This window comes from Pteropus medius, unplaced genomic scaffold (assembly GCF_902729225.1).
Source record: "Pteropus medius unplaced genomic scaffold, Ma_sr-lr_union100, whole genome shotgun sequence".
NCBI classification, from domain to species: domain Eukaryota; kingdom Metazoa; phylum Chordata; class Mammalia; order Chiroptera; family Pteropodidae; genus Pteropus; species Pteropus medius.
The window spans coordinates 18,262,543-18,277,926 of NW_024342467.1; the positions used below are offsets into that span (position 1 = coordinate 18,262,543).

At 32.1% G+C, this 15,384-nt stretch overlaps 1 protein-coding gene across 17 annotated transcripts in view; it reads left to right on the forward strand.

The window, feature by feature from the left end:
* BBS9 (Bardet-Biedl syndrome 9) overlaps nt 1-15,384 on the forward strand; it is a 348,483-nt gene that overhangs the window by 148,248 nt on the left and 184,851 nt on the right. For 15 of the 17 annotated variants that reach the window (XR_005652755.1, XR_005652751.1, XR_005652752.1 and 12 more), the window contains 5 exons: nt 1,387-1,489; nt 2,985-3,089; nt 5,125-5,139; nt 10,314-10,454; nt 13,396-13,491. Coding sequence is in view for 12 of the 17 variants with exons in the window: in XM_039862697.1 (XP_039718631.1) it covers nt 1,387-1,489; nt 2,985-3,089; nt 5,125-5,139; nt 10,314-10,454; nt 13,396-13,491 (460 nt within the window). In the remaining 5 variants the exon portion in view is untranslated. The remainder of the gene's footprint in view (nt 1-1,386; nt 1,490-2,984; nt 3,090-5,124; nt 5,140-10,313; nt 10,455-13,395; nt 13,492-15,384) is intronic. The other 2 variants (XM_039862691.1, XM_039862700.1) reach the window with 1 other exon arrangement.

Genomic DNA, 15,384 nt, shown 5'->3' on the forward strand with positions numbered 1-15,384 from the left:
TACCTAATAAGGAAATCTTTAGAGAATAATTAATTTGGACAAAAGATAATGTACTGATCCTATATAAGATAAATAATGATGATCCCATATCTATACATGAAAAGAGGAATGAACACATATTAAAATATTTCATGATGTAATTATCAGCCATTGAGGGCAGATTTTTTTTTTGCTTTTAATAGAAAATGTTTTAATTAAAAAGTTTTAATTTAGTTAAAACTTAAAAAAAATTTTAGTAGTTAACATACAATGTTGTATTAGTTTCAGGTGTATACATGGTGATTAGACATTTGTATAACTTATTAAGTGATCACCCTGATAAAGATAGAACATTTTTAATAGCTTTATTAAGATATAATTCACATCACATATCATATAATTTACTCATTTAAAGTGTGTAATTCAGTGATTTTTAGTATGTTTGCAGAGTTATGGAACCATCACCACAATTTAATTTCAGAACATTTTCTTCCCCTCTAAAAACAGCCCCATACCCATTAGTTGTCACTTCCTGTTCCCTTCCCCTCTCCCACTCCCCACCCCCATGCTCACAACTCCCATCCCTCAGCAACTATAAATCTATTTTCTGTCGTTATAGATTTGCTTAATCTGGACATTTTCATGTAAATGGAATAATATATGTGGTTCTTTGTGACTAGCTTCTTTTTACTTAGCATCATGTTTGTAAGGTTTACCCATGTTGTTGTGTGTATCAGTACTACATTTCTTTTTATTACTGAAGAGTATTTTGTTATATGGATATATCGTATTTTGTTCGTACATCAGTTGATGGATATTTGAGTAGTTTCTATTTTCGACTGTTGTTAATAATACTAGTTTGAACATTTATGTACAAGTTTTTGTACATATGAATATGTTCATATGTTTTCATGTCTCTTGGCATAGAATTGTGAGATCATATGGTAAATTTACGTTTTAATTTTTAAAGAAACTGTCAAACTGTGGCTGTACCATTTTACATTCCCATCAGCAATATTTGAGGGTTCTGATTTCTCCACATTCTTGCTAATACCAATTTTTGTCTGTCCTTTTGATTATAGCATTTTAGTGGATGTGTAATAGTATCTTATTGTGGTTTTCATTTGTATTTTGTAGTGATTGAGATATTGAGCATTTTTTCATGTGCCTTGTGGTCATTCCTATATCGTCTTTGGAGAAAAGTCTTTTCAATTTCTTTGCCCAGCCCCTAAGTGGGTAGGACATTTTAATCTACTGCCTATGTTACATGTTATGTTTTGTGGCTACTCATTTTTTTCTTAGATGATGTTTCCTAGTTATTCGCTAGTGATTTTTCAAGTAGTTATGATATTTTATCAATTTAGATAAAATGTAGTTTTCTGTTAATAACAATTTTTATTTCTTCAGGTCACACTGCAGAATCAAGTGGCATTGCAAAAAGCCAAATTATCAGTCTATGTGCAACCACCTTTAGTACTGACTTGTGATCAATTCACCTTTGAATTTATGGGTAAGTGTTTTATTTTGGCTTAAAGTCTATCATGGTGTGAAGTTTTTTGTTTTTTTTTAATTAAAAATTTTTTTATTAATGTGTTTATTTTATGGCTATATTTGTTGTGTGAATCGCAAGATGGTATATTTCTGAAATCAGTGTTTATGTTTTTTGCTTATATATCAAGCATGGACATTCAATGAATGGTTGTTGAGGCTGAAGTAATTACAGATTTCCAAGTGCTTTCCTTAACTCGATGGACCTGTAATTGTAGTTAAATACTATAATTTGGAAGGCTTTTTTTATTGGTATTTCTCTAGTGAGCTATTTATTGAATCAGTAGTATTTGAAGAAAGAATATTGACTTTGGAAACTGGCCTGAGTTTGAATCCTGGCCCTGACACTCACTCTATGTGTAACCTTGGGCAAACTACTTTGCTAATTACTTGGAGCCTTAGTTTTTTTTTTTTTTAATCTGCAGCAAGGGGATAATGATATCTTTCTTGTAGGGCTGTTTTGAGGATTTAATAAAAACATGAATCTATGTAAGATATCTGTAATAATGCCTAAAATAGTAGGTCTTAAATGGCAATTCTTAGTAAGAATTCTTTGTGTAGAATCTCTTCTACCCTACTACTTACATCTAAATTATCATTAGTCCTGTTAAATGGTTTCTGAATTATCTTTCAAGTCTTTTTCTTTCTTTGTTTACTGCTGCTGTCCAGCTGGGGATCCTCTGTCTTATTCATGATGTCAAAAATTTCTCTCTCATTTTTGCCTTTGTATAACCAACTCTTACCCTGGCAAATAGTGGGAACTCAATAAATATTCATTGAATGAGTGAAATAATGGTCAAATGGTTGAAGTAACCTTGTAGGTGACATCCAACATTGGGTTTTCACTTTATTTTCTCATTTTTTCACAATACTTCCAATTTGTCTTTCTAAAACACATTCTGAACAATTCATGTTTCCAGTTAAAACTCTCTTTACGGCTCTCTAATGTAGGTTGAAGGTGAAATATATGAATATAAAAGGCTACGCACATAAAAGGCTATGCACAGTCTGTTATGGTTATAGTTATATCCATATGCAATCTCACCCCCCCAACACACCTTTGATTTCCCCCTGCAGTTTATGTGCTAGCCATGATAAAGTACTATATACTCCACTTCCAAATTCTCTTGCCCTTTCATGTACTTTTTCTCTGTTCATGCTTCCTGTTTATCCGAGTAAAGAGAAGCCATGAGGTAGAATGTTAGCACCCTTGTTCTGGAGTCAGTTCCCAACTTTGTATTAGCTATCTGACCTTGGGCAAGACTCCTGATCTCTCTGCAGCCAGTTTCCTCATGTAAAAAAGAAAAAAAAATGGAGTTGTTGTGAAGATTAAGTGAATTAATCTGTATAAAGTGCTTAGGACATTTGCTGGCATGCCATATATGCCTAATTTTGACTGTTGTTAATAATCATGGTCCAAAATTATGTAACTTATATTACTTTTACGTTGCTTACAGCACCAGAGATGACTAAAACAGTAGCCTTTTCTGTTTATCTGAAAGGAAGTTATACACCACCTGAATTGGAAGGAAATGCTGTCGTTTCTTATTCCAGACCAACAGGTAAACAGTTTCTCAGGAATTTCTAAGCCTAATTACTCCTTTTAAATTAATGAAATTACGAGTTAAATGTTTAAGTTAAGATGGAAAAACACATTTAAAATTATTATTAGATGAAAAAATATTCTTTTCAAGTGTTAATTAAATTGTATGTCAAGTTACTTTTATGTGTTATGAGTAATTAGTGATAAGGCTATTTAGCTGATTTCTACATGTTTGATTTTATCTTTTCAATTAATACCAAATATGATAAATTTTAATTCCACTAGAAGAATGGTATCTAGTCAGACTTCATTTATTTGAACTAAATAGAAAAGTCTAGTCCTAATTAGTGAAAAAGACTATTATGGATTACTCTAACATTAAGGCAGTATTCAGAGTTTCAGGTACTGTTTTAGTAACTATATAAAACTCTTTAGTATCTTACATGTTAAAATATTTAAGGGACAGATTTACCAAAGTTTGATGTGTATTTTTTCAAGAATTTCTTTTCAGATTAAAAGGTTATCTTTAATTGAGATTCAATTATAAGTTTTAACTTAATTGGGTCCAATTTTATAGTTTTTTTCCTCTGTACAGTGAATTTTCCACAGTAACAGTTTGATAATTAGATAAAAATAGTCATTGCTTTTAAAAAAGGTTTCAATGTAGCATAACTGATAACAGAGTACTTCAGCAATGTTGCATTTTGTGTTTTTTAACCATTTCTGTATAGTTTTCTTAGTTTTTTCCCTCCATTGATGCCCACTTTGCTTATTTAGCAATGTTTTTAATAACTGTAGTTTTTATTTTGTCTAAGTGAATTTTCTGGCTTGTGCATTAGCAACTCTGCTCTGAGATGATTTAGTACATGTTTTTAAAATCTGTTTCTTCTGCTTTAAGTAATTTTGCTTAAAGTTGTTGAAAAAATTCATTTTTAGCCAGAAGTGACCCCTTTAACCATTTACCTGTATTTTCACAATTCGGGGTTACATAAATATTTTATGTTTAAATGGCTTTGAGAAAGCTGGCTTCAGAAAGAAATATGAAACTTCCACAAGGGATCAAGGAATGAAGGACTTTCCAGTGGGATATTTCTAAAAAGAACATTGCAATTTTCAGTGTTATTTTAATTTTGAGCTGTGAAATAATACACTAAGAAATATTTGGCTAAAATCTCTAGATTATTTGTCATTAATTGAGAGTCTCAATAATCATAAGCATTCTTATACTTTTTACCCTTGTTATACTTTGAATACGCCATTGTAGAGACTATTGATGCTCTAATTCAACTCGTTATTTCATTCGTTTTCAAGGAAAAGTAGTGACACTGGTTGAAAAGAAATTTAAAATAGAGAAATGGGTTACATAGCAAATGGACAAAATGCTGAAAAATGCATTATAAAGTTGTGAAATCAGTCTGTGTACCTATAGTTGCATATACCATTTTTGACTGTTGTGCTTTTCTACAGATAGAATTTAAAAGATTGTGAATTATTGCTATACCAAAGAGGATAGGCATTAATTGATTGAAAGTTAATTATAAATTAAAGTAAAAAAAAAATGTCTGTGAAAGTAAAAGAATACCAAGACAAGCCAAAAAATAAAAAAATAGAAAAAATAAAGTCGTTACTCCATAGTATCTAGTGACTGAAATTATAAGCAAAACTAACTGGGAATATTAATATTATTGTGCTTTTCACTTAACTTTTTATCCCAGCAATTCATTTAGTGCTCTTGGTGTCACATCTGGTTTGCTCCTTAGCTAGGTCACATATCTTTACCTCTTTTTGCCACATTTATACTGGAATAACAGTCTCATGGACTTCTGAGAATGGAGGTACAAATATATTGTTAGATTTCATTTATTCACATTTTACTCTTTATTGTGGATTGAGTTAACTCATTTTTATTGGAGAGCCATTTATCAGTTGGAATCTTGAAAATTTTAATTTATATTTTTAAGCAGATGTGTATTAGATTTGTGTTGTAATTTTACTACAGATAATTTATTGTGTTCTTTCTTTCTACCCCTTTTTGCATCGACTCTGATGGATAGATCGAAATCCTGATGGTAAGTGAGAAGATAATTTAGAACAAAATGAATTTCACAACTGAAATCTGGTCAATGAATTGAATTAACTCTTTTTATGGACTTGTATTTTTACTGTAGAAACCTCTTTTAGGATGATTCAATTCCTTGATCTGGCTATGGAGAGTATAGTAGATATTTCTTCTCATAGAAACTTGTCATTCATTATTAGTTGTTTCAGAGTCATGAGAAAGAATGAAGTTCCATGACTCTTGAAGAAATCAAAGGTGTCATTGACAATTTATTTCTGTAAATTATTGGTGATTTACCTGTATGCTCTGTTATCTTATTTTACTAAAATAAAGAGGAAGAAAAAAAAAAGGTATTTGTCACTGAATTCTAAATGTCTGTTTCCATGTGCCTTAACAGATCCACCTCTTGTCTGATCAGAAAGCCATGAGCACTCATTCCGTAGGCCCATTCCTCCTCTTGTTTAAAATTTGTTGGGGAATGTCATCAAGGGTCTGAACCCTTGAACTTGCCCGGATCAGTGTTCTTACTCATTTTGTTTTCCTCAAATCCTTTGTTATAGCTCTATTATAATACTTCTGAAAATATGAATTTCATTAAGTTTGTTAATTAGTTTCTCCTAGTAGATTTTGAGCTCTCTGAGAGCATGGTTCAAGCACTCATCTTTGAATTATGCGGTATCAGGGTACATTATAGGTACTTTAAAGGAACCTCCTATTTTGATTGTTTTTTCTCCTCGACACAGACTAAATGTGATGGTTTATCTTAGTTTATTAGCTATTGTAAGATAAAAATTAGATAATATTAATTGGTAATAATTAAATAAAATACTGAAAATAATGGCAATATTTACTCATACAGTTTTAGAGATGCTAAAAGGTGAGTTGCATAGTATTTGGGAGGTAAAAGTATATGAGAGGTATTTTAACAGAAATATATGTTTATATGCTTAACATACAGCATATTTGTCAAATTAGAATTTGAGTGTCACATTAGAATTTCAAAATGACGTATTGTTATTAATGAATATTTCTATTTTACTTTGCAAGACTGCATGTAACTTATAAGATTTTGCATTAACTTTTGTAAATTACCATATTATTATTTAAGTGACTTGTTTTAAGTTTTCAAAAAATTAGTAAAGGTATTATTGAAAGAAATTTATTCCCTCATACTGTAAATTCAGCCCAACTAAGAGAAAACACATTATATATGGAAATTTTAGTATTTGAATGTAAAGCTAAAGCTGATTTTAATAATCTCTTATGAGATGTTTTAAAATTATAATTAAGCTTTAGGGAGTAGAGTTGAAATATTCAACTTCATATAGCAGGCAAGAAAATATGTGTCCACTTAGCTCTTGCTTTACACACAAGGCTTCAGATTTCAAAGACCGGTCCATTTTATTGGCCTGATCTGTTCTGGTTGTATTGCCGATAAGCAGTCTTGCTTTTTACATGTGGAAAGAGAGAAGCAAATGAGATTTTACGTTGTCCCGTAAGAGTTAGTCTCCATTATTTCTGCATTAAAGTTACATGACATGGGCAGTGTAAAACATGACTGCAGATGGAGCACAGTACGTAGCCAGACATAACAGGAAGGGATCAAGGAAGTTCTGGCTACCAGACACTGCTACTGCTTTGGGTTCCTTGTTTTCAGTATGAAATGACTCTAGCAGGCCCCAGGAAAGAGTTCTAAAGGCATTATATAGATGTGTTATACATATGTGTGTGTGTATATATATACCTCACAGTTGAATTCAACTGTGAGATATATATGTTCTTTTCACTCTCTTTTTTTAAAGCACATTTTGGCTTCCCTCTTGACAGTGATACTGGGCTCTCGGGTGTGCCAGGTGTAGTTGGAATTCTCTTCCTGGAAAAATTGTTCTGTCAGGAGCAGTTTTGATGTGAATTTTCTAAGTGTTAAATAATGTTGTGATTAATTGCACCATGGTAGTTGCGACTGTTCATTTCCTCTAGTAGGCTAGAAAGGAAAGTGTTTGAAGGAGAGGTGATTATATTTGGTGAAAAACTATGGCACAAAGTCAGTCTGATGAAGGAATAGGCCGATATTTGAATATTATAAATGACCAAATTTTTCTTTTCTCTCAGCATAACACTCAGAGTTAAATAAACCAGATTTAAAGACTGTTTGCCAACTACATAGAGAAAATATTGCTGATGGTATGCAGTTAGGACCAATTAGGTCCTACTTTCAACTGAGCTGAAATTGAAAGCTAGTTGAAAAATCTTTAAGTACATGTAATTCTTTCCTTCCATATTACAGATACATATACCTCTATGTTGTCTCTGGCTTTAGGTTCTTAGATATAATCATAGCTGGAAGAGTAATTGGTAGCTAAATTTACATTTCAAGTTTCTCAAGAAAATATAAATCACAATAGCAACGTGCCTGTGAGAAACCCCCTGTCTAAATACTAGCGATTGTATTTCGAAACGCTTGATTTTAACTTAATGGGAAGTAGCATAAAATATTGGCATTGTGATTTTTCTTTTTAAAGATACAGTTTCCTTAAACTGGTTTCTAAAGGATTCCGTATTCTTTTTTCCCCGAATGGTAAAACTTTTCAGGCTGCCATCATTTAAAAAATAGCCATAATCATTTCATTAAGTATGAGTATCATCATTTTTCAAAGTAATGTTTTCCAAATGTCTGTGGAGCAGGTTTACAATTCCTTGAGAGAAAAGACATTCCGGCGGGGTTCTACAAATCATAGCAATTGCAGACCATTGCCCCGATGTGTGATACTGTCGTTAACTGACCGGGCTGAACTATGAATTGAGGTGTGGTGTATTTTCCTTCCCGGGTTTATTAGAACTTGCAATCCATTTATTTTAATTCCTGAAAACATGTATTGCCCACCAGTTTCTTTAGCTCTGGGTTCTTGGTGATTTAGTAATAATCTTCAAATATGTAGACTCCGTAACATAAGGCTGGTGTTGTCGATCATGATTAATTTTTTTTTACCACAAATTCAATCAGTACCTGGTCCAAGTAAAATAGTTACAGTGTTAGCAGTATATGTTTAGAAGAACATTTACAGTCAAATTATTTATGAATAATTATCTCAGACTTTAGTTCAAAGTATATAGAAGATAGTTTCTTTTTGTGCATATGCAGAATTATCAGAAGATAAAGCATTTTTCCCATTATTTTGTTCATTAGAAATTAAGGAAATGGAATAGGTTTCAGTTTCCTTATTCTTTCCAGACTACATCCATTAATTGAGGCTGTAATTTATATATTGTAGAGCAGCCGTCCCCAACCTTTTTGGCACCAGGGACTGGTGCTCCTATGAGAATCTAATGCCTCATGATCTGAGGTGGAGCTGAGGTGGTGATGCTAGTGCTGGGGAGCGGCTGCAGATACAGATGAAGCTTCCCTTGCTTGGCTGCCGCTCACCTCCTGCTGGGTGAACCAGTTCCTAACAGGCCACAGACTGGTACCAGTCTGTGGCCTAGGGGTTGGGAACCCTTGTTGTAGAGGAAACATATTAGTTGGTATATTTCTGTAATTGGGGATATATGAAATATTTGAAGTTAGAAAAAATAATGCTCTGTAATATTTTTTTGTGGTCAGTCATGTAGTTGTGGTTTGAGCAGTAGCTTAGATCATGCTACCATAATATTTTGAGTCAAATATTTCATCATTGCAAAGTTCAAATACACATGCTTCTGATACCTCATGGAATGTCAGGAAATAATACCTGGGACTTTTATAAGAGCCACCAGTTAAAATTTGCATCTAGGATTCCAGGAGAAGTGAATTTAACAATCTGTTGGTTATGAGCAAAAAATGAGCTATGTAAAATTTGATGGATAATAAATTATGCTGAAGAGAATGACAAATAAACTTCACATGTTCTCAGAAAGTATTTAATTGACTTCATATATCAATGTGCTTGCCGTTGTTGATATTTCATTATCCTAGTGAATAAATTATACTGAAAATTATACTCCCAGCTTAGATGTAGAGTAAGTCACACAACTCCAATTGGCATTAACAAAATACATTGCTAATTCTAGGGCTCCTACTTTGGGATCATGTCCCCAAACTTTGACTGCTTCTACTTTTTGCTGTTTTTAAACTGCTTACTGACTCCACTCTGAAGAAATAAAGGCATTAATGCATAGATCCATCAAGTAGAGTAGAACATTTAAAATTTTCCATTTCTCTTCAGAAGTATACTAAGATACAGATTTCGGTATATTATCTTTTATCTTATCCAGTTGAAAATAGAATCCTAGAATAAAAGGAGAGAAAACTAAAGTTGTAGAATTGTTTTTCTAGATTTATAAGTAGAAAATCTAATTTGCTTTGGTTTCAATTTCATCCTTTGTAAAAATATTGAAAGGAATGATTTTTAAAAACTTAATTTTGACATAAAATTCTTCATTGCTATTTATTGTTCTGTTATCTATTTCAATATGCCTGTATACATAATGAAAAAATTTGACAACTGAATGACTATGGAAGCCTTTTAAAATGTCGCTTAACAGCGATATGTAAAGTTAAATGTATTGAGAAAAATTTCATTCATGTGAAAGTAATATTTTTAATATTAATGTATAAAATGACATGAGCCTCAACAGAACTTCAGTAAAGCAGATTCTTCTTTCATGCTCATAATTTATTGCAAATTGTTAATTGTAATGTGGATTTTTCTTTTTTTTTAAATTTGAATTTTTTAATAAGTAAAAAAACTAAAGCTGAAAAGAATTTTTGGGGTAGAGACCTTAGATATGGTCATACAGATATGGTCATATAATCTTTCCGATAGAAATTTCATATTCATTATTCATTTTAGATGGTAGTCTTAAATTAGGGGCTAGAGCTTTGAAGGTCTTAGTTTAAAGATAGTTCAGTAATTGAATATAACTGTACGTAATGTTGAACTTTAGTGCTTTTTACAATATGATATTATTAAGGGCAGAACTCATACCGCTGTTCCACTTTAAGATTTTATTTTTGCCTTGTACTTTTTGACAATAATATAAAAATATGGATTATGATAATAATTTGTAGTTATTTCAGTTAGCTAAATGAAACGGTCAGGCAGCAAACTTTTAAGCTAAGATATGTACAAACTATTAGTAATACAAACTGTTTTTTGGTCAAATTTGTCAAATCTATGAATCCACATTTCTCTTTTTCTATTTCAGGCATTCCTCGAGTTATTCAATGTAAATTTAGACTTCCCCTGAAATTAATCTGCCTACCAGGTCAGCCTTCAAAAACTGCAAGCCACAAACTAACTATTGATACCAACAAGTCTCCAGTCAGTCTTCTCAGTCTCTTTCCAGGTAGGACTTTTGAAGTGACATGCCTATAATATCAGAAATGTTAAGAATTTAGAATGGAATCCTTCATCAGCAGGTAATGAGGGGTAATTATCAGATAATTGTTAAGTCAGAATATAAGAATGCCTCAAGGATTTTTTCCTCTTGTTTGCCTGTTCAAAGGCAAATAGCTTATATCAACAGAGTAATAAGGTTTACCTTTTAAGTTTGATTAAAATTATTATAATCATTATTTTGCTTCAGTATTCAGAAATGAAAACATCAAATGTTTCTTTTTAGACTGTGGAATTTTTTACCTTAGAATGTAAATATTTATTATTCATCTTCATTGTAGGTTTTTGTATATGTACCTTTTTAAAGTGTATTTTTATGCCCCTGAAAATTGATCTCATAAGTAGGTGCTCTTTGTGGTTCTATTGTCTTGAGCAGCTGGAGGGGGCAAATGTTCATTCTCTGTCTCTGATGGTTTAGAAGGGGCTCCATATATAAAGCTTGAATATCACAGTGAACATTTGGGGTAATTTGTGAAGGTGTGACTTTATCCAGGTGTCAGTTTTTCTTTCTGAGTAGGTTAGGAAAAAGAGAGGTGTCGATTGGATAAAACACCTTCGTGTCTCGTCTATTCACTTTCTTGGTGATGGGGTGGAATTAAAATACAAATCTGGGAATTAAATCAACCCTTTAAAATCCTTCATTAAAATTTGGCACTGTTGACTCTGAGATGTATCCTCACCCTCGCGTTAGTGGCTAGGAGTTAGAACACAGAGAGTATGTCTCACAATGATTAGAAATTTATGGTAAGTCAGCTTTTGTTTTATTAACTACTTAAAGTGCTTAAAAAGCTTTATTTATATATAACTATGAAAAACATCCAACATTGAATGGTCTTTATTATAATTCATCTATTCTTTAATTTGAATTGAGTAGGTGCATGTATATGTATGTACGTGTGAGTATATATATGTGCCAATATATATATATATATGTATGTATATATATAATTAGCAAATAGTTTTGTATCTTTGGTTTTCCCTTCATTGTAGGAAAAGCCTCTCTTCTACCCTCCCCTCCCTTCCTCTTTCCTCTCATTCCTTCCCTTCCTTCCCTTCCCTCTTAGTCAATTTTCTTATAACAAATTTGGATTATAAAAAAGGCACAAAGAGTCACTATCTTTATAACATCTTGTACAAATGTATTAGTTCCTTGGGTCTCCTATGCTATCCTGGGAATTTAGTTGGAAATAATATGTTGCACACTGAATTTATTGGTGCCTTTGAAAAAGACCCTGGCTTCTGAGTAGTTGATCTTTACTGTAGATAGATGAAACCCACAGAAATTGAATAAAAATGCATACTTTCGACCAGACAGGTAATCTCTATAAGTATAGATTAAATAAGAAATACTAAAGAAAGCTTAGATGACTCATCCACTTTTCTCCTGATTTAGGGCTCAAGTGTCTTGATGACATAGGTTATCTTAGGTTTATCAGCATGTATTTACTTCTTCCTCATTTTAGAAATGGGACCCAATGATAAATTAAAAACAATTTTTCCTTAAGATCCAGTGTATGTGATAGAGCGTGTTCTCTTTTGGAGTTCCTGGAGTTTGCTGTTTTCAATGTATAGATCTTACAAATATTTTGTTAGATTTATCCCTAAGTAGTTAATATTTGATGGTATTGTAAATTGTGTTGTTTTATTTCAGTTTCAAATTGTTCTTTCCTAGTACGTGGAAATAAAGTTGATATTTATACATGGATATTATATCACACAGTATTGTTAAACCACTTAGTAGTTATACTAGCTTTTTTGTCGATTTAATCAGATTTTCTATGTAGATGATCATGTCATCTGCAAATGAAAACAGTTTTACTTATTGCTTTTCAATCTGGAGATTCCATTTGTATTTTACTTTCTTCTTACCTTGGTTGGAACCTCTGGGAGGATGTTGATAGAAATGGCGTGAGTGAACATTCAGTCTTTTACCATCGAGTGTGTCTTAGCTGTGGGTATTTTGTTGATGTCCTTTACCAGTTGAGGAAATACCCTTCTATAATAAGTTTGCTGAGAGTTTTATCAGGAGTGGATGTTGGGTTTTTTCAATACCTTTTCTATATGCAGCAGTTGAAATATTTATGTAATTTTCTTCTTTACTCCATTAATAGGTGGATTACATTGATTACTTTTTGAATGTTAGCCCAGTTGTACATTCTTGATATAAATCACACTTGATCATGATGTATTACCCTTTCAATATATTGATGTATTTAATTTGCTAAACTTTAGAATTTTCACGTCTGTATGTTCACGAGGGATATTTATAATTTTGTTTTCTTATAATTATGTGTCATAAATGTGGAGTTTATGGAATGAGTTGGGAAATATTTTCTTCAGATTTTTTGAAGAGTGTGTAGAATTGGTATTATTTCTTGCTTGTTGTTGTCTTATGTTTTACATCAACGTATATTATAAACCTTGTAATACATTGTTATGAATTTTGTTTTTTAATATCAATATAAACACATGCCTTTAATTATATTTGATGTGTTTCACTCCATTGCAGTTATTTTCTTTTTTGATATTAAAATATTTTAATCTCTGGCTAGTGCTAATCCCTTTAGATTAGTTCTTTCACCCTTTTTATACAACTCTACTAGTCACCGATAGTTTCCTTGCTTTTGTTTTAGGTTTATCTTGTGCATTTCCTGCCTCAGACCTAGAATGAACCAGCAGAAGAAAGAGAATTAAATGATTTCAGAGTGTTATTATGAGGCAGAGATTTTAGCGATTTGAAGCTACGATGGAAATCAGTTAAATTAGTTCATACCTGGGCTTTAAACATGACTAGTGACATAAAAAATACGTGTCATAAACCAAGCTTCCTATTTCACACGTTAAGTGTTTTGCCTTATGGTTTCGTAAGGTGATTTTTTTCTCCTTTGTAGGCTTTGCCAATCAGTCAGAAGATGATCAAGTGAATGTAATGGGTTTTCGCTTCTTAGGAGGTTCCCGAGTTACTCTTCTTGCTTCCAAAACCTCTCGTAAGTAAAACCATGGTATTATTGCTTTGATATTTTCTGTTGAGTTCACTGCATTGCAGGTCATCATCACATCAAAGATTTCTGCAAAAGGTGATATTCGGTTAAATATTGAAAATCAAGAGCCATGGTATGAAGTATATAGGACATAAAAGTTTTAGAGATAGGATCCTGTTCTATTAGAGTTAAGTAACTTTGTGTGGGGATGAGGAGAGTTAGAGAAATTCAAATAATTGAAAAATGTTTTTGAGATAGGTATATGGTAAATTAGATTATAGGAACTACTAGAAACTGGAATTAATTTTGATGCATGTGTATATTATATAGATTTTTTTGGACATTGGCAAAGATGAAGGTGAAAATGCATGACTTGCTGAGACTACTCTCTGTAGAATGAAAAGTCATAATTATGTAGTCAAGTTTGAATTTCAGATTTAAATATGCTTTATTGATTTGATTGCTTCATGTAATAGTTGAAAATACTCAATGGAAAACTGACTTTTGATGTATATAGGGTACCGAAGCTATTAAACTCACTGAGTTGTGTGCACCTTCATAGGAATAAAGTAAAATGTTAAGAAAGGAAGTGTTTAACAAATTTTAGGAACACGAAGGGTATTAGGTAGAATAAATGCATACATGTGTGTGCAGTGGGCTGTCATTTTCTACTTATGCATTTGCAGTTTTATTTTTCATAATCAGAATATATAGTAAAATAAGGACATATCCTTTTTTGAAAGATAAAAGTGTTAGCAGGAGGAACATACACACATCCCTATTTTTAGAAACTAACAATTTTCTGTGGCTAAAATCAGAACAGCTTCTAGAATATATAGATTGGCGACTGGTCAAACAGAAATGGATACAAATAAGAATTCTAGAATAAGGCACAGAAATAAAGATAGATCTGAGAAGAATGAGAAGATTCTGTACTTTTCATGGTCTTTGTGATTCATCATGATTGCAGTCTTTACATTGGCACCATTTTGTTGTGATTAGTTTTAATCTTCACTTGGATGATGGAATTATTTTGGTACATTTCTCTTTTTAAAACTATTATCTTTAAACTAAAAAATTATTGCCACCATTTCCTTGGGAAATTGTACACATTTGATTGATTTCAGTTGACGATGCTGTATGATGAATATGCAGTTGGACCATTAAAAAGATGCAAAAAGTTATTTTTTGTGCAAATAGGGATATTTATGTCCTAGTGCATTGTATCTATTATTCTTTAGGTAAAGTAAATCTTAGAGCATTGCTTTGGGTCATGATTACTTAATCATTATCTAAATATCACCCAGTATTCAGGTATATAACTGATTTATTCACATTTATGTAAATATATGGCAGTGCCTTGACACAGCTGTAGTATGAGCAGACAGACTGAAGAGAATAGGACAGGATCTTTTAAATAAGGAACCGAAATGATCTGTGTAAACTGAAACCTGAAAAGTAGCCATTATAATTCCCTGATGGTTTTTTGGCTTCAGTGACAGACAGAATTCTACCTAGGAAAGGCCCTTGGTGATGAAGGGAGATAGGCATGAGGAAAGTACAGTTTTCTGGGGTTGAGGCGGATGTCGGTACTCTCTCCTGCTCTACTGGAGTATTAACTCCCAAGAAAGGAATGAAGTAATTTGTACCCAATGTGTGTTTGGCATTTTTCTTTTCTGTGAAAGGTACATAGTCTTTTTTATTTTCTTATTTTTTCATTAAGTTTATTGGGGTAACATTGGTTAATACAATTATATAATTTTAGGTGTACGATATAATTTGACATCTATTGTGTGTTTACCACCCAAAGTCCAGTTTCCTTCAGCTACCATATAGTTGATCCCCTTTACCCACTTCACCCTCTCCCTAAACCCTATATTTGACCTCCTGTACCCTGTC